The sequence below is a fragment of the Bos indicus genome, chromosome 4 (assembly GCF_029378745.1).
Source record: "Bos indicus isolate NIAB-ARS_2022 breed Sahiwal x Tharparkar chromosome 4, NIAB-ARS_B.indTharparkar_mat_pri_1.0, whole genome shotgun sequence".
NCBI lineage: Eukaryota > Metazoa > Chordata > Mammalia > Artiodactyla > Bovidae > Bos > Bos indicus.
Genome location: NC_091763.1, coordinates 43,723,436 through 43,746,870, shown reverse-complemented (window position 1 = coordinate 43,746,870; position 23,435 = coordinate 43,723,436). Strand labels below are relative to the sequence as shown.

Here is a 23,435-nt window from a genome sequence, read left to right as displayed (position 1 = left end):
GGAGCCCAGAAAAATAAAGTCAGCCACTGTTTCCACTATTTCCCATGAAGTGATGGGCCGGATGCCATGATCTTCGTTTTCTGAATGTTGAGCTTTAAGCCAACTTTTTCACTCTCCACTTTCACTTTCATCAAGAGGCTTGGTTAATCATGTTGCCATTATGGCTTGCACTTGTAACTATCTTTTTTTTTTTTTGTCTGGCTATTGATTGTGAAAACTGATAAACATCTTTTACTATTGTGATTAAGTAACTATTACTCAATACCATTGTTAACAGAAAAATAATAGTACTCTGTATCACCAAAACCAAGATCTAATAGAAAGACCTGTAATCACTTTTTAAAATCCAGATGCATATCAGAATTATCTTGATATACTCCAGCTAGGTTTCTAACCAGCAGTCATGTTTAAAAACAGCTGGACTGTATGATGATCTTTTATTTCTATCTAGTTTGTCTCACTTTTTTCTATTTCATTTTCAGTGCTCCCATTTTATTTAGTTTATGTTCTCTAGTTTCTCCATCTCTTCTTTTTTTTTTTTGGATGTTCTTTCTCAAACCTTTATCAAGTGTGGAAAAGCTTTTGTATACATATATAAAAATATGTATAATTATATATTTTAGAAAACAGGAATTTTTGCCTAAATAAACAAATTAGGACATTTTGATTCTACTTTTTGACTTAGTATGAATAGAATGCTACATTTCTAATTTAAAAATAGATGTGCACAAGCAACAAAGGTTTACTGCATAGCATAGGGAACTATAGTGAAAATTAATTTCAAAAATAAAGTACGTGTATTTGTATAACTGAATCACCTGCTGTGCACCTGAAACATTGTCAGTCAACTATACTTCAATAAAAAAATACATATTTTATAAAAAAGACTTTTTCTGCATCTGTTGAGATCATATGGTTTTTATTCTTCAATTTGTTAATACGGAGTATCATGTAGATTAATTTGCCTATATGGAAGAAAACTTTCATCCTTGGAATAAATCACAGTTGGATCATGGTGTATGATCCTTTTAATGTGTTATTGGATTCTGTTTGCTAGTATTTTGTTGAAGATTTCTGTATCTGTGTTCATCAGTAATACTAGTCTTTAATTTTCTTTTTTGTGGCATCCTTTGTCTGATTTTGCTATCGAGTGATGGTGGCCTCACAGATTGATCTTGGGAGTGATCCTTCCTCTGCAGTTTTTTTGGAACAGTTTGAGAAGGGTAGGTGTTAGCACTTTGCTAAGTGTTCGCTAGAATTTACCCGTGAAGCCCTCTGCTCCTTGACTTCTGTTTGTTGGAAGTTTCAATTTCATTACTTACAATTGGTCTGTTCATACTTTCTATTTCTTCCTTGTTCAGTTTTAGAAGATTGTACCTTTCTAAGAATTTGTCCATTTCTTCCAAATTATCCATTTTATTAGCATATAGTTGCTTATAGTAGTCTCTTATGATCCTTTGAATTTCTGCTGTATCAGTTGTGATTTTTCCTTTTTCATTTCTAATTATGTTGATTTGTATCCTCTCCCCCTTTTTTTTTTAAATTGAGGAATCTGACTCTAAAAATTTATCAATTTTGTCTCTCAAAGAACCAACTTTTAGTTTCATTGCTCTTTGGTATTGTTTTTTTAATTTCTGTTTCATTTATTTCTGCTGATTTTTATGATTTCTTTCCTTCTACTAACTTTGAGTTTTGTTTGTTCTTCGTTCTTTGGTTGCTTTAAAGCAGCTTGTAAAGTTTTGAAATTTGTAAAGGTTTGAAAAGGTTTGAAATTTTCATGTTTCTTGAGGTAGGATTGTATGCCTGTGACTTTCCCTCTAAGAACCGCTGTTGCTGCCTCCCATAGGATTTGGGTCATCGTGTTTTCATAGTCATTTGCATCTATATACTCTCTGATATTTTCTTTGATTTCTCTAGTGATCTTGTGGTTATAAGCTTATTGTTTAGCCTTCATGTGTTTGTGTTTTTTGTAGTTTTTTTTTTTTTTTTTTCCTGTAGTTGATTTCTAATCTCATAGCATTGTGGTCAAAAAAAGATCCTTGAAACAATTTCAGTTTTCTTCAGTTTAACAGGGCTTGATTTGTGATCCATGATGTGATTTATTCTGGAGAATGTTCCATATGCACTTGAGAAGAATGTGTATTCTGCTGCTTTTGGATAGAATGTCCTATAAATATCAATTAAGTCTATCTGGTCTAATGTGTGATTTAAAGCTTGTGTTTCCTTATTTTCTATCTGGATGATCTGTCTATTGGTATAAGTGGGGTATTAGAATCTCCCACTGTTATTGTGTTACTGTTGATTTCCCTTTTATGTCTGTTAATGTTTGCTTTATGCATTGAGGTTTTCCTTTGTTGGGTGCATAAATATTTATAGTTGTTGTATCTTCTTCTTGGATTGATCCCTTAATCATCATATAGTATTCATATAGTATTTTTTTTTGTCTCTTGTAACAGTCTTTGTTTTAAAGTCTGTTTTGTCTGATATAAGTATCCATACTCTGGCTTTCTTTTAATTTGCATTTGCATGGAATATCTTTTCCTGCTCCCTTACTTTCAGCCTGTGTGTGTCAATAGGTCTCAAGTGGGTATCTTGTAGATAATATATACGGGTCTTGTTTTTGTATCCATTCAGCCAGTCTGTGTCTTTGGCAGCATTTAATCCATTTATGTTCAAGGTTATTATCAATATGTTAACATTTTCTTAGTCATTTTGGGTTTTTTTCTATAGGTCTTTTTCTTCTCTTGTTTCCCTCTTAGAGAAGCTCCTTTAAAATTTGTTGTAAGGCTGATTTGGTGGTCCTGAATTCTTAGCTTTGTCTACCTGTAAAGCTTTTGATTTCTCCATTAAACCTGAATGAGATCATTGCTGAGTAGAGTTATCGTTGTTGTAGGCTTTTCCCTTTCATCATTTTAAATATATCCTGTCACTCTCTTTTGGCCTGCAGAGTTTCTGTTGAAAGATCAGCTGATAACCTTATTTGGGTTTTCCTGGTATATTATTTGTTGTTTTTCTCTTCCTGTTTTTAATATTTTTCTTTGAATTTAACTTTGGTTATTTTGATTAATATGTGTCTTGGTGTGTTTCTCCTTGAGTTTGTCCTATGTGAGACTCTGTGCTTCTCGGACCTGGGTGGCTGTTTTCTTTTCCATGTTAGGAAAGTTCTTGACGGTTATCTCTTCTAATTTTTTCAGCCACTTTCTGTTTCTCTTCTTCTGCGATCCCTATAATTTGGATGTTGGTGCGTTTAATGTTGTACCTGAGGTCTCTGAGACTGTCCTCATTTCTTTTCATTCTTTTTGTCTTTATTCTACTCCTTGGCAGTTATTTCCACCATTGTATCTTCCAGTTCACTTATTTGTTCTTCTGCCTCAGTTATTCTGCTATTGATTCTTATATTTCATTTCAGTTATTGTGCTTCTTATGACTGTTCTTCAGTTCTTCTAAGTCCTTGTTAAACATTTCTTGTATTTTTTGGATCCATACCTCTGTTCTGTTTGTGAGATTTTGAATCATCTTTACTATCATTTCTCTCTGAGTTTTTTTCAGGTAGATTACCTATTTCTTTTTTCATTTGTTTGGTCTTGTAGGTTTTTGCTTGGCTTCTTCATCTGCCACAAATTTTCTGTTATGTCATTTTTGTTGATACGTGAGGCTGTGTTCCTGTCTTACTGGTTGTTTGGCCTGTGGCGTCCAGCACTGGAGTTGAGTGGACTGGAGTTTGCTGGCAGTTGGGTGGAGCCAGGTCGTGGTGCTGAGAAGAGGACCTCTGTGAAAGTTCACATCAGTTAATATTACCTGAAGCCAGTTAATAGTCCCTGAGCCCTGAAGTTCTCTGTTAGTCCAGCAGCTTGATCTCAGTGCTCCCACCACAAAGTCTCAGACTTGACCCTGGCCCATGAACCAAGAATCTGCAAGCCACATGGTGTGGCATGAAAGAAAAAAAAAAAACAACAAACAAAAACAGCAGAACAAGAAGAAAGGATAAAAAGTAAAATTAGAAAACTAAAGTTTATTAGGTAAAATAAAAACAAAATGAAACAAGATAAAAAAGCACAAGAACAAAAATATAAAAAAATTTATTTTAATTTTTAAGAAAATTAAAAAAATTAAAAAACTTCCTGGTGTTTCCATTGTCAATGTGAGCTACATCCAACCTTCTCCTCCCCAGGAGGGCCTCCAAGACCTCTAGGTAGGTCCCTGGACCCACTGTGTCAGCCCCATCTTGTTACCCCAGCATCTGCTCTTGAAGCTGGCCTGGAGTACACATGTCTGAGGGGCCAGCTGGGGCACTGGCTTCCATGGGCATGCCCACAGGGGCCAGTGCAGCAGGGGGAGGCTTTAGAGTGGGAAGCATTGCAAGTTGAGCACTTTAATTTCTTACTCAACAAGATGTTCTAGGACCACCTTGTCATGTCTCTATACCAGCCCTGAAATTAGACATTTCTCTAAGGAGCCTTGATTTCTTTACTGTAGTAGGAAAAAAAAAAAGTGAAAGCAAAATCGCTCAGTTGTGTCTGACTCTTTGCAACCCCATGAACTGTAGCCTGCCAGGCTCCTTCATGCATGGGATTTTTCAGACAAGAGTACTGGAGTGGGTTGCCATTTCCTTCTCCAGAATACTATTTAAATATTTACTTGTTGCTGCTGTTGCTAAGTTGCTTCAGTCATGTCCGACTCTGTGCAACCCCATAGACGGCAGCCCACCAGGCTCCCCTGTCCCTGGGATTCTCCAGGCAAGAACACTGGAGTGGGGTGCCATTTCCTTCTCCAATGCATGAAAGTGAGAAGTGAAAGAGTCATGTCCGACTCTTAGTGACCCCATGGACTGCAGCCCACCAGGCTCCTCTATCCATGGGATTTTCCAGGCAAGAGTACTGGAGTGGGGTGCCATTGCCTTCTCCGATTTACTTGTTAAATGTGCTTATTGCTACTGAGAAATTGTTGCATCTAAGCCCTCTTAGTGGATATAGCTAAATGTATTGATTATGTATGAGTATGTATGTGTGTGGATGTATGTGATACATAGCTTTACTTTTAGAAACTATTATTGAGTTAACCAGTGTCATGGCTGCTGAAAATTTAAAAAGTGAGTATACTCTTAGGTTGTATTACTAAGTGATCATGTTCATTATAAATCCACAGTTGTTTGCATTCTTCAGACAAATAGATTGTTTTGTTGGCCAACTAGATTCCAGGAATTTAGATCTTATCTGATAAGGAAGATGACTGGATGGAGAGAGGTTTGAAAGGCATGTTATGTGAAGAACAGTTGAAGGAGGCAGATGTATTTAATCTAGAGAAAGGAAAGATTAACAGCAGCATGTACTTGCTATATTATTTGATTTGAAGGCAGAAGATATGGTAAATTTATTCTGTGCTCATGTAGAGTATAATACAGGTAAGTGTAATTTAAGAAAGACAACCAACTTATCTTTGCATAAGAAAATTTTTGATGCAAACTCTCTTCTAATAGAGTGAATTGCCTTGAAAAATCCTCAAACTAAGTTATTGTCTTTTCAACTGGTAGAAAAGTTTGCCCATTTTCATATAATTAATTTGTACCATGAGAAGTTGGAAGTACTTGAAAGATGTCTAAGCATGCCATATTTAGTGGCTTGTTAGTTAATTGTGTTGGCCATATTTAGTTAATTGTATGTGTTTTTAGGTGCCTCATGAGGAAAAGGTTCTGCTGTGTAAGAAACAACATGATTATAGTTTTCTCTTATACGTTTATAATGCACAGCAACATAGCAGGCTCTGGGAAGTCCTCAAGTGAGGAAACTTGTTTGACTTTTTCTTATCTAGTGGATTTAGGGGATAGTTGAGACTAGAGAAGCAGGTCAGGTGGTCTGGTATTCCCATCTCTTTCAGAATTTTCCCCAGTTTATTGTGATCCACACAGTCAAAGGCTTTGGCATAGTCAATAAAGCAGAAATAGATGCTTTATGCTATATGCTGTATATGCTATATACAGGTCAGGAAGCATCAGTTAGAACTGGACATGGAACAACAGACTGGTTCCAAATAGAAAAAGGAGTACGTCAAGGCTGTGTATTGTCACCCTGCTTATTTAACTTCTATGCAGAGTACATCGTGAGAAACACTGGGCTGGAAGAAGCACAAGCTGGAATCAAGATTGCCGGGAGAAATATCAATAACCTCAGATATGCAGATGACACCACCCTTATGGCAGAAAGTGAAGAGGAACTAAAGAGTCTCTTGATGAAAGTCAAAGAGGAGAGTGAAAATGTTGGCTTAAAGCTCAACATTCAGAAAACTAAGATCATGACATCTGGTTCCATCACTTCATGGGAAATAGATGGGGAAACAGTGGAAACAGTGTCAGACTTTATTTTTTGGGCTTCAAAATCACTGCAGATGGTGATTGCAGCCATGAAATTAAAAGACACTTACTGCTTGGAAGGAAAGTTAGAACCAACCTAGATAGAATATTCAAAAGCAGAGACATTACTTTGCCAACAAAGGTCCGTCTAGTCAAGGCTATGGCTTTTCCAGTGGTCATGTATGGATGTGAGAGTTGGACTGTGAACAAAGCTGAACACCGAAGAATTGATGCTTTGGAACTGTGGTGTTGGAGAAGACTCCTGAGAGTCCCTTGGACTGCAAGGAGGTCCAACCAGTCCATTCTAAAGGAGATCAGTCCTGGGTGTTCATTGGAAGGACTGATGCTAAAGCTGAAACTCCAGTACTTTGGCCACCTCATGCGAAGAGTTGACTCATTGGAAAAGACCCTGATGCTGGAAGAGATTAGAGGCAGGAGGAGAAGGGGATGACAGAGGATGAGATGGCTGGATGGCATCACTGACTCAATGGACATGAGTTTGAGTAAATTCTGGGAGTTGGTGATGGACAGGGAGGCCTGGCATGCTGAGATTCCTGGGGTTGCAAAGAGTTGGACACGACTGAGCGACTGAACTGAACTGAGACTAGAGATGTAATCTTCATACATAGTAGTCATTACATACACATGGTATTTAAACCAAGATATTTTGAGTGATTACCAAGGGACTGAGTGAAGAAGACAGATGTCAAGGAATGAGATAAGGGAGAAGATGGGAGTCAGCAAAGAAACTGAGGAGTAGCCAGAAAGTTAGGGGCAAACCCAAGCGAGTGGTTTTCTTGAGGGTAAGTGACGATTGTTCTGAGTGGATGGAACATAGTCAGCTGTGTTGTGTACTGCTGATTAGATGAGGAACTGAGACTTGACCATTGGATTTGGCAACCTGAATTCATTGGTGTCCTTAAAGAGAACTTTCATTGGAGTGTGGGCAGCAAAGATATGCTTGGATTGAAGAGAGGAAGTGCAACGATTGGAGGAGATAGCAAAATTTTGCTGTGAAGGGAAGAACAGAAATGGAATATTTCCTTTTGTTGAGTACATACCTTCTGTGTATACAGTCATCCGTTGGTACTCGCAAGGATTGGTTCCAAGACTCCCTACTAGGGATACCAAGATTCACTGGTGCTCAAATCCTTTATATAAAAAGGCATTGTACTGGATAGCTGGAGAGATTAGAGACCAAGGAAAAGAATGAGTTATACATAGTTGAGCTGTTGGTTCTGGTTAAACGGTAGTTGTAGTATGTTAGAAACTACTTTCCTCTGTGGTGTGGACTTGGATGGGCTAGAAATTGAAGTGTTGGTTTCCTGATTTGTAGAAAACTCCCTCAGACACAATAATGTTATGAGTGTAGTGGCTATTAAACTGTGCTGCATTCCTGAATTTCAGGCAGTTTGGGTCACTTGGCATGGTAGTTAGTAGTAATACGAAGCAAAACCCCCAAATTTCATTTTCATTAACCTTGAATTGATTATCTGGACATATTAATGATGGTATTATTATTATATGAAATAATGAAGTTTGATCACCAACCGTAGTTTCATTTTAAAAATATAGTTCACTTGTCCCATAAGAAGTTACCTGCTGTATTTTAAGCCACATGTCCTAATTTTAAATTGGCCACTTTAACTATGGGGCGAGAAAACCCAGGGGACACAGTTTGATTCTTACCACTACTTCACCATTAATTCTGCATCTACTTTCTTAAAACTAATTCCGAGTTCATTCCTTACATATGTATGCTTTTGCTGTAGTTTCAGTTACTTATTATAAGGGAGTGAAGTTGTTAGATGCTTCTGTTTCGTCCACTGTTTTTGTTTCTTTTGGGTTTTTTTTTTTGGCTTTTTTTTGGCTGTGCTGGGTGGCATGTGGAATCCTAGTTCACAGACTAGGAATCAGACTCACGTCCTCTGCACTGGAAGCATGGAGTCTTAACCACTGGAACCCCAAGAAGTTCCCATCATTCTTTCCCCTGGTAGTTTCAAATATTTAAATCTTAAGTTGTTCTTCATTAAGTCATTGGAACATCATTGTTTATATATTCTCCTTTGTTTATATATTCATCATTTAATTTCCTGTGATGATCTGGTCCTAGAAGAGTTCCAAAGTAACTTGTCAAATAGGTCAAAACAAGGAAAAAGTCATTTTAGAATGAGAAATTACCACCAGGACTAGAAGGCAAGCATAAAAATATATTTGATAATCCATATGGCTTGACTGTAAGGTATGTTTGGATGGCAGATTGGAGTGGGTAGTGTGTGGAAGAAGGTAGAGATGATGGATGCTGCTGGTTATAAAAACAATGAATTTGTGATCAGGTTGTAAAGGAAGAGTCTTTTGTATACTATGCTGATACAACTCTTTTGTTAGGTAATAAGAAATTAATAGAGATTTTTTAAGAAGAAGAGAAACATAAAGTCAGTATTTTAGATAGATAAATGGTGAAAGTGAAGAAGTAATAAGAGACTGTTAGAGTAGTCCTGGTGACAGATGATAGAGCTTGCACTAGGCATGTGGTAGTGGGGCCAGGGGCAGGTTATATAAGAGATGTTTTGCCCATGTGACAGATAGACTATATTAATTTATTCCTTTATATTTATCGAATGGTTCCCCTGTGCCAGGAATAGAATTGGTGGTGGTGGGAAAGGGAAGGAGACAAAGATTCTAGGGTTCCTTGCTTAAGTATTGAGTGGCTGCTGCTGCTAAGTCGCTTCAGTCGTGTCCAACTCTGTGCGACCCCATAGACGGCAGCCCACCAGGCTCCCCTGTCCCTGGGATTCTACAGGCAAGAACACTGAAGTGGGTTGCCATTTCCTTCTCCAATGCATGAAAGTGAAAGGTGAAAGTGAAGTCATTCAGTCATGTCCGACTCTTAGTGACCCCATGGACTGCAGCCTACCAGGCTCCTCTGTCCATGGGATTCTCCAGGCAAGAGTACTGGAGTGGGGTGCCATTGCCTTTTCCGAGTATTGAGAGAAGTAGATAGTAAATGAATAGTAGATTAGGAGGGAAAAGGCATTTTAGCTTTGTTTTTCCCTGGAGGTAGTTGTCGCAGATTCACAGAAAAGCTTAAGCTTGGTCCTGTATTTTCTGTTTAGTATCTTGATTTTATGAAAAGAATTGAAACTGAATGTCTTCCCTTTACTTCCCTCTGTTAGAAATAACAGAAGTAAAATTGCAGCTGTTGTTAGTTTAGCATCCTATTTTAGAATATTTAAATTTTGCTTTTCAGTTGAGTCATTAACTTAGAAGATTGTCATTAGTACGTAAAAAAATAAGTACTAAAAAGTAAATTTAGGGATTTGTGAATAAAAATGAAGTTCAGTCAGTTCAGTTCAGTTGCTCAGTTGTGTCTGACTCTTTGGGACCCCATGGCCTGCAGCACACCAGGCTTCCCTGTCCATCACCAACTCCTGGAGCTTGCTCAAACCCACGTCCTTTGAGTTGGTGATGCCATCCAACCATCTTGTCCTCTGTTGTCCCCTTCTCCTCCTGCCTTCAGGCTTTCCCAGCATCAGGGTCTTTTCCATTGAGTCAGGTCTTCGCATCAGGTGGCCACATACTGGAGCTTAAGCTTCAGCATCAGTCCTTCCAGTGAATATTCAGGACTGATTTCCTTTAGGATGGACTGATTTGATCTCCTTGCTGAACAAGGGATTATCAAGAGTCTTCTCCAACACCACAGTTCAAAAGCATAAATTCTTCTGTGCTCAGCTTTCTGTATGGTCCAACTCTCATATCCATACCTGACTACTGGAAAAACTATAGCTTTGACTATAGAATCACATAATTTTACTTCACTGAAACCAAATGAAAATAGGAAAAAGTGGGTAGGGGGAGAAGAGAGGGCAAAAAAAATGGAATAGAATCTGGAAAAAGAGGTATGTGCAACCTTATGCCAAATACTTCAGTAGAGACCAGAAAAGAAGGAGAAAATACTAGATGTATCTGTCAAGATTTATAATTCCAGCCCCATATCCAAGAAGCCAGACTAAGGAAAGATGAGGTCTATAAAACATGAAGTATTCTCACTAATTCTCTTCAGGGAGGCAGATCTAAGGGATGAGTAGGGAGCAAAAAGTCAACAAAAAATCCCTTAAGACCCTCACATACTATTTCTGAGCCTCACACTGTCAAGGACCATTGACTTTCTGAAATGTACTCTGGTTAAGGAGAAGAACCAAAACCCAAGAAGAGAGATAGGATAGTCCCCTGATGGGGACATGGATCCTGGTAGAGGATACGTAGAGGATACTAAATGACTTTTCAGCAGTGGCTGTTCTAGTTCAGACTTTTCCTGACCATTGATGGATTATAGAAAAAAAGATTAAAACAGTACTATCCAGTTCTCAAACTGAAGTTTGTGTGTACTGTGTGCAGGCACATGTATGTACAGAAATAAAAGTGGTTCTGGTAAGAAGGATGTTGAAATTGTCAGAGAGAACCTATTGGATGAGCTTCAGTGTAGCACTCCCCATGTTAAACATAATCAAGATTTTATTTTTAATGACATGGCAACTCTACAAATACACAACAGGAAAAAAAAAAGACCATGAAAAAAACAATATGACTATCCTACATTAGCATAACTTGTATTCCCAAAATAGAAACTCCAACAAACGGAACAGAAAAAGATTTAAGGAAAAAAAAGGAAAAAAAAAAGTATGAGATTAAAAGTAACACTTGCAGGCTGAAAGACTCTAAACAGCAGGAAAAATTTCATGAAACGATGAAAAACTGACTACACCCTGGTAGTTCTTAACTTCAGAAATAAGCAGAGAATTATTTTGGAATCCTGGCCAAAATGAAAATCTGACTAACATGGGCAAGTGGGAGGCAGGTATCTAGCTGACTGCAAACTTCTCAGTTATATACATACAGTTCCAAAAGAAGCCAACAACATTTATGAAGTTTTGATGGCCAAAAAAAAAAAAAATATTGTGTTATCAAAACTATTATATACAAAAGTATTAGATTTGGTTTGGCTGCTAGTAACAGTTGCTAAAGCTGTAAGGATTTATAATCTTGGATACAAAAAGTTTGGAGGTAGGCAGTCCAGAATTGGTACGGTGGTTTCACCAGGCAACTTAGGTTCCTTCCTGTCTATGAATATACCTACTTTCTGTCTCAAGGTCACTATCCATGGTGCCTGATGTAACTTTGGCCATGAGAACAGCATTCCAAGAAGCAGGAAATAGAAAGGGGGAAAAGAACAAAGGGCTTTCTCCAACTGAGCTTTCTTTAAGGGGCTTAACTTGGAAGTTGTACCTAACACCTCTTGTGTCTGGACCAGAACATAGTCATAGCCACACCTGGCTTAGGAAAGGTCTTTATCTTGGGCAACAATGTGCTCAGCAGAATTTTGCAAAAGGAAGAGGAAGGTAGAATAATGAGAGTCAACTAGCAGTCGCTGGTGATTTTTATTTTTTTTAAACATTCTCTTCTTTATCAACCATTTCTTCTCATTTGACCTTGACTTCTCTCTTCCACTCCATTTGAATTGCTCCTACCAATTAATTCTAACTTCTGTTTGTTTAATCCAGTGATCTCTTAGCAGCCTACTCTTATGTAAAAGACCCTCCTCTCTTGGCCCCTCTTTTTTTGCTTCTCTGAATAGTAGTAGACTTGAGGCTGAACCCTTTCCTTCTCTAATTATAATCTTCTTAGTTGATATGGCAGTCACATGATTTTATTGACATCATCTCTGAAAGGCACAGGTGTTAAATTTTGTTTAGTTTTGACCTAAACCTGTGTAGCCTACATCTGAGTTTTTTCCCCCCCCCAATATTGCTAAAGCTTCTTTTTTTTTTTTTTTTTTTTACCAACAAGTGTATAATTTCTTTTATTAAATATCTGTTTTTCTAATCAGTCTATGAAATATTTCAGAGACAACTGTTATTTGCAGTAGTGTTTCATCAATAAACTTTCCTAGGGACTTACTACCTGCTGTCTATATCTTTGTGAAATCAGTGGGCAAAGAAAACCAAAGGATGACAGGAGATGAAACACCAATCAATCCAGGTGTCAGAGGACTGTAATTTTAAAAAATCCAGTAATGTTTTAAATTGAGATTTAAAAAATTAACCACAAGCTGTACACTACACTATTAAACTTTCTAATCCTTTTCATGATTCATAGCCATCTTCTACACAATAATCAAAGACTTTTCACCTATGCTTATTTTAATCACTGCCAATGATTAAAACATGTAGTGCTACGGTTAGAGGGCATATTAAGGTATGAAAAGTACACACTGAGAAAACGAGAATGAGAGAGAATGTGGAAATACATGGAGCTAAAATGTGGAAAGAGAAGGAAAGAGTGCTCTACCTAAACACTCATTAAGTCACCATCATCCTGTAAAATGTACAAAGTACTTAAATCATACATACATATTTGTCAGACATGATAATTAGTGTTAATCTTCAACAGAAAAAAAAAAAAAAAACGGAAAATGAAAAATGTGAAAAAGGAGGTGATAGAGCACTGTTCTTCATTCCCTGGCCCAAAAGAAAAAGAAAATCAAGCATGGTATCACACTGCCTTAATGTTGAAAAGCTCCCCTTAAATGTCTTTTAGCCACCACAGTCAAACTGGTGTAAGTGCTTTGGCAAGGTGGGATGTTTTTTCATCAGGTGGATCTTTTTATTTTTTGCATTCTTTTTTATTGCCACTTTACTTTTGGTTGCACTGGGTCTTTGCTGCTGCATGGGCCTTCCTCCTGTTGGGGTGAGCAGGGCTACTCTCCAGTTGTGGTGCATGGTTCTCGTTGCAGTCGCTTCTCTTCCTGTGGAGCCCAGGCTCTAGGGCACCTCTGCTCAGTAGTTTGTGGAACATGGGCTTAGTTGCCTTCAGGCATGTGGGATCTTCCTGGACTAGGGATCGAACCCATGTCTCTTGTATTGGCAGGTGGATTCTTTACCACTGAGCCACCAGTGAAGACCTGCCCCCCTACACACTAATTTTAAATGTTGGCTGTGTATTCGTGACTTTTATACCCATATTTCTATCCCTCATCTTTATCTTAAGCTCAGACTCAAGGATCCAACTCCTTATTGGACATCTTTATTTTTCTGTCTAGTAGGTAATGTCCCCTTAACAAGCCTGAATCAAATTTTTTGTATTATTCTCATAAACCTTTTTTTTTTTTTTTAATGGAAGTCCATCTCAGAAAAATGGTTCACACCAAAAATTTAGATTTCTCTCCCTATCCTCTCCTCCATTCTGCCCCAAACTAGTCCGTTCCGAGATCTTGTTGATTTTACCTGTAAATAAAATTAAAAACTGCATACCAATTGCCATCTCTGCTGCTTCCCTCTGAGCCCAGCATACTGTCAGCTTCTGTGTGAGATTGACTTTCTTAACTAGCCTTGCTGTTTACACTCTGAGTTCTTCAGTCCAGTCCTTTCTCTTCACAGCTCTCAGAGTGGTCTTTGCAAGTTAGATTATCACTGCTTTGCTGAAATCACTTCAGTGGCTTCCTGTCTTTATAATAAAGTTATTTGCTGTGATATCTGAGACCCTGTGAAAAGGCTCTTATCTCCCTTTCATGTTTCACAGAGCCACTGTCATCTGTGTCCATTATACTGTGTCACACAGGCCTCCTTTCTGCTTCTTAAAAATTCTAAGCTCATTCTTAGCTCAGGGTCTTTGTGCTTCCTACTGTTCCCTCTGCTCAGGATGTCTCCCTTGGTTCTTAGCCTGGCTGTCCTCATCCTTCAGATCTCAATTAACATGTCATCTCAGAGGGGACTTCTTTAGCCATCTTTTCCAAAAGTGCTGCACTCCATCCCAACTATATCTCCCTGCTTATTTCCTTCGTAGTACCGCCTCAACACAAAATTATCTTGATGTTAATTTATCTTGTCCTGCTGTTAATTTATCTTCTCTCTTTGCGTGGTAATTTGTTTCATGGCAGGGACCTTGGTTTTTGTTTACTCTTATGTCCTTAGTTCCTGCAACAGTGCAATATTAGTGTTTAGTCAGTCAGATTCTGGCTGAAACATCTCTCAAGTAGTGTTTTTCATATTTTATTCATGGTATTTTTAGTGAGTAATTTTTGATCTCTAAATACTTTTTTAAGTTCTATTAAATCCTTAAAACATTGGATTATCATTTCATGCATTATCATTTTGATAATGGAGTACCTGGAACACTAACTTAGTTAATATTTTTAGTAGACACCTCTAATAGCATATTCATATTTGAGTGGAGTCTGAACAGTTGATGTAAAAAAAATTTCTTGTGAGTAAATGAGGAAGTTAAACTGTTTAGATCGTATTTCATTGTTGACTTCTCCAAGTGGCACAACAGTTAAAAATGAGAATCACTTACCCAGTACACTGGATAAAAATATAAAAGAGTATTCAAAGGACCTCCTAAGTATTTAAAAAAAAAGAAAGCCCAAAGGAATGCTATCAGTAGAGATTTCATAGGTATGTGCTAAAGTTAAGAAGCTACTTTAAAGGACATACAGGGTGGGTTGGTTGTACACATCAGAAAGTTCTACAGAGAGTATTCTGGGTATTAAGATTATATCTTTAGGGATTCTCTTAGATTTCACAATAGTGCAACATATTTTTGTAAATATAGATTTAGAGAGAAGTTGTTGTTCAGTAGCCCAGTTTTGTCTGACTTTTTGTGACCTCAAGAACTGCAGCATGCCAGGCCTCCCTGTCACTCACCATCTCCCAGAGTTTGCCCCAAGTTCACGTTCATTGCATCAGTGATGCCATCCAGCCATCTCATCCTTGGAGGTCCTCTTCTCCTTCTGCCCTCAGTCTTTCCCAGCATCAGGGACTTTTCCAATGAGTTGGCTGTTCACATCAGGTGACCAAAATACTGGAGTTTCAGCTTCAGCATCAGCATCAGTCCTTCCAGTGAGTATTCAGGGTTGATTTCCTTTAAGATTGACTGATTTGATCTCCTTGCTATCCAAGGAACTCTCAGGAGTCTTCTCCAGCACCACAGTTTGAAGGCATCAATTCTTTGGCGCTCTGCCTTCCTTCTTTATGGTCCAGGTCTCACAACTATATGTGGCCACTGGAAAGACCATAGCCTTGACTATATGGACTTTTTTTTTTTTTTTGACTATATGGACTTTTGTCAGCAAAGTGGTGTCTTTGCTTTTCAACACACTGTCTAGGTTTGTCATAGCTTTACTACCAAGAAGCAATTGTCTTCTGATTTCATGAATCACCATCTGCAGTGATTTTGAAGCCTAAGAATAGGAAATCTGTCACTGCTTCTGCCTTTTCGTTTTCTGTTTGCCATGAAGTAATGGGGTGGATGCTATGATCTTAGTTTGTTGAATGTTGAGTTTTAAGCCAGCTTTTCCACTCTCCTCCTTCACCCTCACCAAGAGGTTCTTTAGTTCCTCTTTGCTTTTTACCTAGAATGGTATCATCCCCATATCTGAGGTGGTTGTTGTTTCTCCCACCTATTTTGATTCCAGCTTGTAACTCATCCAAACTGACCTTTCTCAAGATGTACTCAGCGTGTAAGTTAAATAAACAGGGTGACAGGCAGACAACCCTGTCGTATTCCTTTCTCAATCCTGAACCAGTTAGTTGTTCCATACAGGGTTCTAACTGTTGCTCCTTGACCCACATACAGGTTTCTTAGAGTTAGGTAAGGTGGTCTGGTATTCCCATCTCTTTAAGAGCTTTCTGCAGTTTGTTAAGATTAACACAGTCAAAGGCTTTAGTGTAATTGATGAAACAGAGGTAGATGGTTTTCTGAAATTCCCTTGCTTTCTCTATGATTTAGTGAATGTTGGCAATTTGATTTGATCTCTGGTTCCTCTGCCTTTTCTAAACCCAACTTGGTCGTTTGGAAATTATTGGTTCTTGTAATGCTGAAGCCTAGCATGCAAGATTTTAAGCATGACTTTATTAGCGTGGGAGATGAGTGCAACTGATGGTTTGAGCATTCTTTGGTACTGCCCTTCTTGGGAACTGGGATGAAGATTGACTTTTTCCTGTCCTGTGGCCACTGTTGGGTCTTCCAGATTTGCTGGAAAAGATTGTAATTTTTCTTAACTTAGGTGTTATCCGCTAGCCCCCAATACGTGGACTATGTGGTGTTTCCATGAAGGAAAATAAAAATGCCAAATACTCCTTTTATGAACTGGTGTAACAGAAAGTCGGAGAAGGCAGTGGCACCCAACTCCAGTACTCTTGCCTGGAAAATCCCATGGATGGAAGAGCCTGGTAGGCTGCAGTCCATGGGGTCGCTAAGAGTCAGACATGACTGAGCGACTTCACTTTCCCTTTTCACTTTCATGCATTGGAGAAGGAAATGGCAACCCACTCCAGCGTTCTTGCCTGGAGAATCCCAGGGACGGCGGGGCCTGGTGGGCTGCCGTCTATGGGGTCGCAAAGAGTCGGACGCGACTTAGCAGCAGCAGCAGCATAACAGAAAGTGTGTACCTTTTAGACCTCTTTTTGCATTTGTTTTTCCTATCCTAAGATTGAAAACAATTTTAAACATATAGTTTGTGATGTTTATTCTTCACAACATTTCCATGAAATAGACTGTTCCAGATGAATTATTTTGTAAGCTTTCAAGAAACTGGAGCAATCTGTAGGTCATATGATTAGAACACAGCCACCCTGAAACTAGTAGAAGTTTTCCTTCTGTCCATACCACATTCCTTCTCCCAGAATTTCACTTTTTCCTAAGTTCAGTATCAGTATGAAAAAATTTGGTTTGTGCATTAGTGTTTGTTTTTTTAAAGAGAAAACTGCCTTGTTCCTAGTTTCTGAAGTCTAAAAATTACTTATTTTAGCCTTGGAGGATGCAGCTGAGTTATATTTAACTATAGCATTGTACTTCATAGGTTTGCAAATCATTATATATTTGTTGGTTGAAATGTCAGCTAATAAACCAACTGTATTAATTATACTTCACTATAGTTTTGTACCTTTTACTATTAGGAAAAGTGTTTCTTTGTTTATATGCATGTTGAGGTAGTGCAGGAATTTGACAGGTAGAGTTTTTAATTTTGGCCTGTCTACTAAAAATTGTCCCTCGCGTCTGACACTACAAGAATGAAGTTGTTAGCCACTGACCTTCAACACACCCTGAGAGGAATTCAGGGCGGGAATCTGGAATGAGGCACTCTGTGCTCTTGGAAAAACTGGCAGTACAGGCCTTCAGATAGTTAGATACTTGGAGAAGATTTTATGAGCCCAGTTTCTTGTATATTCTCACATCTGGAAAAAATCATTAATGGAGACATCTGCTCCTTGTGACTAGCAACAGCCTTCTTGTGACCAGCAGCAATCTTCTGCCAAAATGTGTGACTGACTACTCATATCCCCCTTCACTAAAGTCGCATACATGCCAACCTTGCCCCTGCCTCTTCAGAGCTACCTGAAAGGCTGTCTTTCAGGTTGTAGTCCTCATTTTACCCAAATAAAACTTAACTGACAACTCTTATGTTGTTCCCTTTTTTTTTCTTTTTCTTAAGTCAATAGGCCCTTAAATTCATTCATCTGTGATGGTACTTTGGTTGGCATCTGTTTATTCTGATTTGTAAACATTTGTGTTTATTATATATAAAAAGGTATGGGAGAGTTCAGAGGTAATAAACACATTGGACCACACAGGGACTTCCCTGGTGGTCCAGTGGCTAAGACTCCATGTTCCCAAAGCAAGGGGCCTGGGTTTGATCCCTGGTCAGGGAACTAAATCCCACATGCCACTACTAAAGATCCTGCATGCCACAACTAAGACCAGGCATAGACTAATAAATAAATATTTAAAAAGGCCAAAACTGCAGATAGTGGTAGAGGCGTGTACAGACAAGTATACAAAAGTCTGTACAAACAGAACATATTAAGTGTGACGGGAATACAGAACAGGATGAGAAATATTTAAAATGGAGGAATTTGGGAGAAACTTTTAGAGAGAGAGGAATTTAGAAGGCCTTCTTGAAATCTTTGTTTGGAAAGAGAAGAAGTGTTAATTTTGGCAGAGAGGTAGAAAGTGGAGGAAGTATGGTACGATTGAAACAGATGTGTGAGAAGATGGTGAGCAGTAATGCTGGGTAAGTAGGGTAGTGTGAGATTTTAGAGGGTCTAAATGCAGTTCTAAGTGCCGTGGGGAGTGATGCTAGGTTGTTGAATAGCATAACAACGAGGACCCAAATATGTATCATTGATTTAGATAATATTAATATTTTGTGGTGTGTTAGTAAAGGATTACATTATTAAAGCATTTGTGTAGACTTTTACATCGGTTCAGTTGAGTCGCACAGTTGTACCTGACTCTGCGACCCCATGGGCTGCAGCACGCCAGACCTCCCTGTCCATCACCGACTCCTAGAGTCCACCCAAACTCATGGCCATTGATTCAGTGATGCCATCCAATCATCTCATCCTCTCTTGTCCCCTTCTCCTCCCGCCTTCAGTCTTTCCCAGCATCAGGGTCTTTTCAGATGAGTCAGTTCTTCGCATCAGGTGGCCAAAGGATTGGAGTTGCAGCTTTAGCATCAGTCCTTCCAATGAATATTCAGGAGTGATTTCCTTTAGGATGGACTGGTTGGATCTCCTTGCAGTCCAAGGAACTCTCAAGAGTCTTCTCCAACACCACAGTGCAAAAGCATCAATCCTTCGGCTCTCAGCTTTCTTTATAGTCCTACTCTCACATCCATACATGACTACTGGAAAAACCATAGCTTTGACTAGACGGACCTTTGTTGGCAAAGTAATGTCTCCGATTTTTAATAAGCTGTCTAGGTTGGTCATAACTTTGAGATACTAAAGATGCTTTGACAGTAAAGATGCTTTGACAGGGTATGGTGACTAAAGCAGCTTCAAGGAGAGAATTAGCTCAGGGTAACTGCCTGTGGCAATATTTGAATGTTATGCCTATGGTTAGCTCTATTTTCACAATTGGATTATTTTTATATCTTAATACATTACTTCTATCAGGTCATTTGATCAGAAATTAAAATCCTCTTAGAATCCTGTGTTTAAGGTACTCAATAAGTATAATGTTCTACTTTTTTTCTGTAAATTAAACTTAGTGTTGTAATTTAGCATATAAAGTTATTTATCATGAACTATCATGATAAAAGAGATCTCTTCCTGGACAGTCAGAATCAAGTAGTTGGAAAAGCTTTATAAACAATCTTCATTATTAATGAAATCGTTTGTTGATTTAAATGTGTCTTTATGCTTTGTCAGATGTCTGATTCAGGAATGCATCTTAGCATGCTGTAAAACCTGTTTTAAAAATAGATATGAGCCACTCAGTGTCACTGAAAGGTTGTTGACACAGTGGAGAAACTGTTAAATGAGTTTGCGGAGCAAAACTTACCTTTACATGAAGAAGGGTTGTGTTTCGTTTGTTTTTTTTTAAACAAAATTGAAAGTTTATTTCTGTAGGTCCATATGAATATAATTAAAATATTTAGAACATTTTATATACCTAGTGAAATGTTATAGTTGATTTTTGAAATTTATTTCCAAGGATAGTGTGGTATAAACCAAAGCATATTAAAAAATGCTTTTCACAAAATTTTATTTGAACCAGGTACTGTTTTCCTAACTTGCATTGAAGCATTTTTCTTTAAAAAAAAAAAAAACAAAAAAAACTATTATTATGTGATAATTTAAATATTCTTCAAATGTATTAAATATCTCATATTTAGTAGATTGAATAAAAAATTCTTTCACATTTTGTATATGAAATGCCTGTTATTTACACCTTGGGACATTAGGAAAAAGGATTTTTACTTTGGTAGATAATGTGGAATTTTCATCAGTAAAGATTGGGTGAGATTAAAGGACAGTAAAGTGAAAAATTGATATTGTCATACTTTTTGTAGAATTTTTTGTAATTTGCATTTGGTAAGGTGGGGACAGAAGCCGGGGAAAAGGAGAGTTAAACCAGTTTGGACATACACATGTCTTAACAGTTACAATGACTGTGTAATGTTAATGAATAGTCCACTGACAGAATCAAGGGAAAACCTCTAGGACAAAATGTGGTTACAATTAATGAAATATTCCCAGAGGCCTCCAGGAAAAAACAAAAGGGAGATTTTTAAGTTAGTAAGGACAAGGTTCCTCCCAAAACCTTGGTAAGAGAAATGAAGGTAGTCACACTTGACTGAGGAAGTTCAGAGGATGTGGACTTTGAAGTCTCTAAATAATTGGTGTGTATATAGTTGAGAATTGACATTGCACTCTTAAGATAATTAGGTGGTGGTGGTGCTTAGTTGCTCAGTTGTGTCTGACTGTTTTGGAACCCCATGGACTTATAGCCTGCCAGACTTCTCTGTCCATGGGATTTCCCAGGCAAGAATTTTCTTTTAAATGTCAATAGAAAGTGATTGAACTTTGTTTTCCTTCTTTAAACTGATTGCCATGTTTAAAAAAAATGAACTATTGATACTCCCTAGTTACTGAATTGGGGAACTTTAAAATATAAAATTAATAATATAATTATAATTGAGCATCTATATGTATTAGACATTGGAAAGCATTTTATGTTACTGTAGTATTTATTAGTCACAAGAATCTTATAGAGGATAGATAGGTACAGTTGTTCCTATTTTATAAATATAAGAAACTAGGTCATAGAGGTGAATGACCTCTTCAATATTACATATTAGCTCGTGGAGCCATTTGAATCCTTGTCTTTTGACTCTCTGCTCCTCTTTTCATGATATGTGGGAATTTATGAGGTTTTCACAACATGGTTTACTTGAATTTGATCAATTAAAGTTACAATCAGTATCTTAGGAAAGGTAATAAGTAATTTGGTCTCTAACACTATAATAAATATAGGCGATCACAACGTCGTAAATCAACTATATTTCAGTAAAAGTTTAAAAAAAATACAGGCAGTAAGTAAATTCTGCCTTAAATTTTACAAGTTGATCTATTTGAACTTGCCGGTAATTATTGTCATTATATTTGAATCATTATGCGCTCCTAAAAATGGAGTATAAAAACCTCTGGTATTTTGTTTCCTCTGGGTGAACTTGGCCCTTGCAAATCTGCATGTGCCAGGATTGGCTGAGGAGGGTGCTCTAGACTCTCAGAATTTCCTTGAGATCCTGTTTGGCCGTGGATGATCCCAATTTGAAAAATGAAATCTGGGGTCAGTATCTGCATTTGAACCTGTTTAGGCTCATCCTTAACACCTGCCAGAGGTACCCTCCTGTGCCAGTGTGGTATTAAAAACTAGAAAACTATTTCAGAGGTTACTGGAATCAGTCTGGAATTAATTTTCTCTAGGGGTAAGGAACCATTAAGTTTAGTATCCAGAAGATGCTTATAAAATTGTCTGTGATGAATTTTTAAATACTAGCAAACTGATACCTGAAAAGTCCTTAATATTAGTTATTCCTGTGTAATTAACTCTAATATTCACTTAGTGTTTAACATACATTGATTAGGTTTCTCCAGCTATTTGATCTCAGTTCAACTTTGTGTTACCAAGTATCAGGGAAAATTAAATGTGATTATAAATTTTGGCATCTCTGTCAAGCTATCCATTAGCAGCAGTAATTGATGCTAGTTCCTAGATAGAAGCTAAAACACAACTAACTGGTTTGTTACTGAGTGAATGGATTGATTCCTATCATATGTGAATTTATAAATGAAAAATTTCTTGTATACCTGCAAAATTCTGAAATTTATTTAATGACTTATTTAAAAAATCAACTATTTTATAAGAAATTTTAAATGTTCTATTCATGTAGAAAGATCCTTCTTTTATTATGGCAACTGATTTTTTGTTTACCTAAGAGAACCTGTTGCTAAAATAGTAATGAGGAAGGGTGTAATTTAAGTATAGTCATACACCCCTTGCTCTGCAAGTAACCAGAGTGCTATGTATGCATGTTGTTCAGTCTCCTTTTAGAAGGTGGAAGTCAAGAAGTCCTTTGTTTTTCTCTCTCTTGCACAGCCTAAAATGACGAATGTGTGATTTCAGTGGGATAAATGGCGTCCAAAGTCACAGATGCTATTGTGTGGTATCAAAAGAAGGTAAGTTGACAACCAGAGCTTTTACTTTTTAAATATTTTTATTTTAAAATGCATATTTTTAAAATTTGATGAATTTGTGTCAGATATTACCTAAAATAAGAAAGGTGATGACTAAAAATATTTTTCTCTAGTTTTTACTCCACATTGTCAGAGTATCTAGATTATTTTCAGTTATAAACCACATTTCCAGGATTCCAGTTCACATTTTATGAAAGCATTACATTTTTTCTTGCATTAATTTCTTTTGAGAAGAGGTAGGTTAACAGAGCTGTTATAATTTTATAACTATTTTACAGGGGTAACTATAGTTTTAATCTCTTTCTTGTAAGCTACAATTCAATAGCTGAATCTTTTCAGTAAAATAAACCTTTGGAGACTGTATTTTCCAAACTGAAATACTAAAATGTTTATTTTGACATTTTAGGAATAGTTGCCATAACTACTTAACTAGCTCTGTCATCCTATGTGTTTCAAAATAAGCTTTACCAATTTAATGTTTCCTTTATAAAGTATAAGTTCCAGTACCTTTTTTTTTTTTTGAAGATACTCCTGTTTACTCCTGAAGAGTGTTGTTTATACTCTTTAAAATGTATTGTTGTTATATGTGGTATCTTAGATTTTTAACTTCTGTAGTGAATTATGTTTGTTTTCACATTTAAAACATTTTTATGCCTTATTCATTAGGTCCCTATTAACAAAGGATAATTAGGTATTTAAAGCTTTTCCTTTGTATGGGAAAATCAGGCAATTTTAAAATTTAGTAGTAAATAAATGGTAATTAGCACACTTTCTAGACAAACCTAAGAATACAGTCTGTCTTTGAATATGTTATTTCTTTCTGGGTAGAACATACCACAGATAATTCAGTATCACATTTTTCTTATGAAGTAGTGAGTTGAAGTATTGGTGTTGATCACACTATTCAGTCTTTTATGTTTCTATTTTAGTGTTAAAGTTACTTCTAAATTTCCAATATACTTAAAGAAAGCTGAATTAAATAAAACTAATTGTTTTTGCAGATAGATCTTTGAAAGCTTTTCTGTTAATTTCTACTTATGAGAGAA

General features: G+C 37.2%; 1 protein-coding gene across 25 annotated transcripts in view; it reads left to right on the top strand.

Moving 5' to 3' along the window:
* PHTF2 (putative homeodomain transcription factor 2) overlaps positions 1-23,435 on the top strand; it is a 202,633-nt gene that overhangs the window by 20,227 nt on the left and 158,971 nt on the right. For 24 of the 25 annotated variants that reach the window (XM_070787220.1, XM_070787218.1, XM_070787219.1 and 21 more), the window contains exon 2: positions 22,292-22,371. In XM_070787220.1, coding sequence (XP_070643321.1) covers positions 22,305-22,371 — 67 coding nt within the window. In that variant the 5' untranslated portion in view covers positions 22,292-22,304. Of the gene's footprint in view, positions 1-1,645; positions 22,372-23,435 lie in introns of those variants that run through there. The other variant, XM_070787211.1, reaches the window with a different exon arrangement.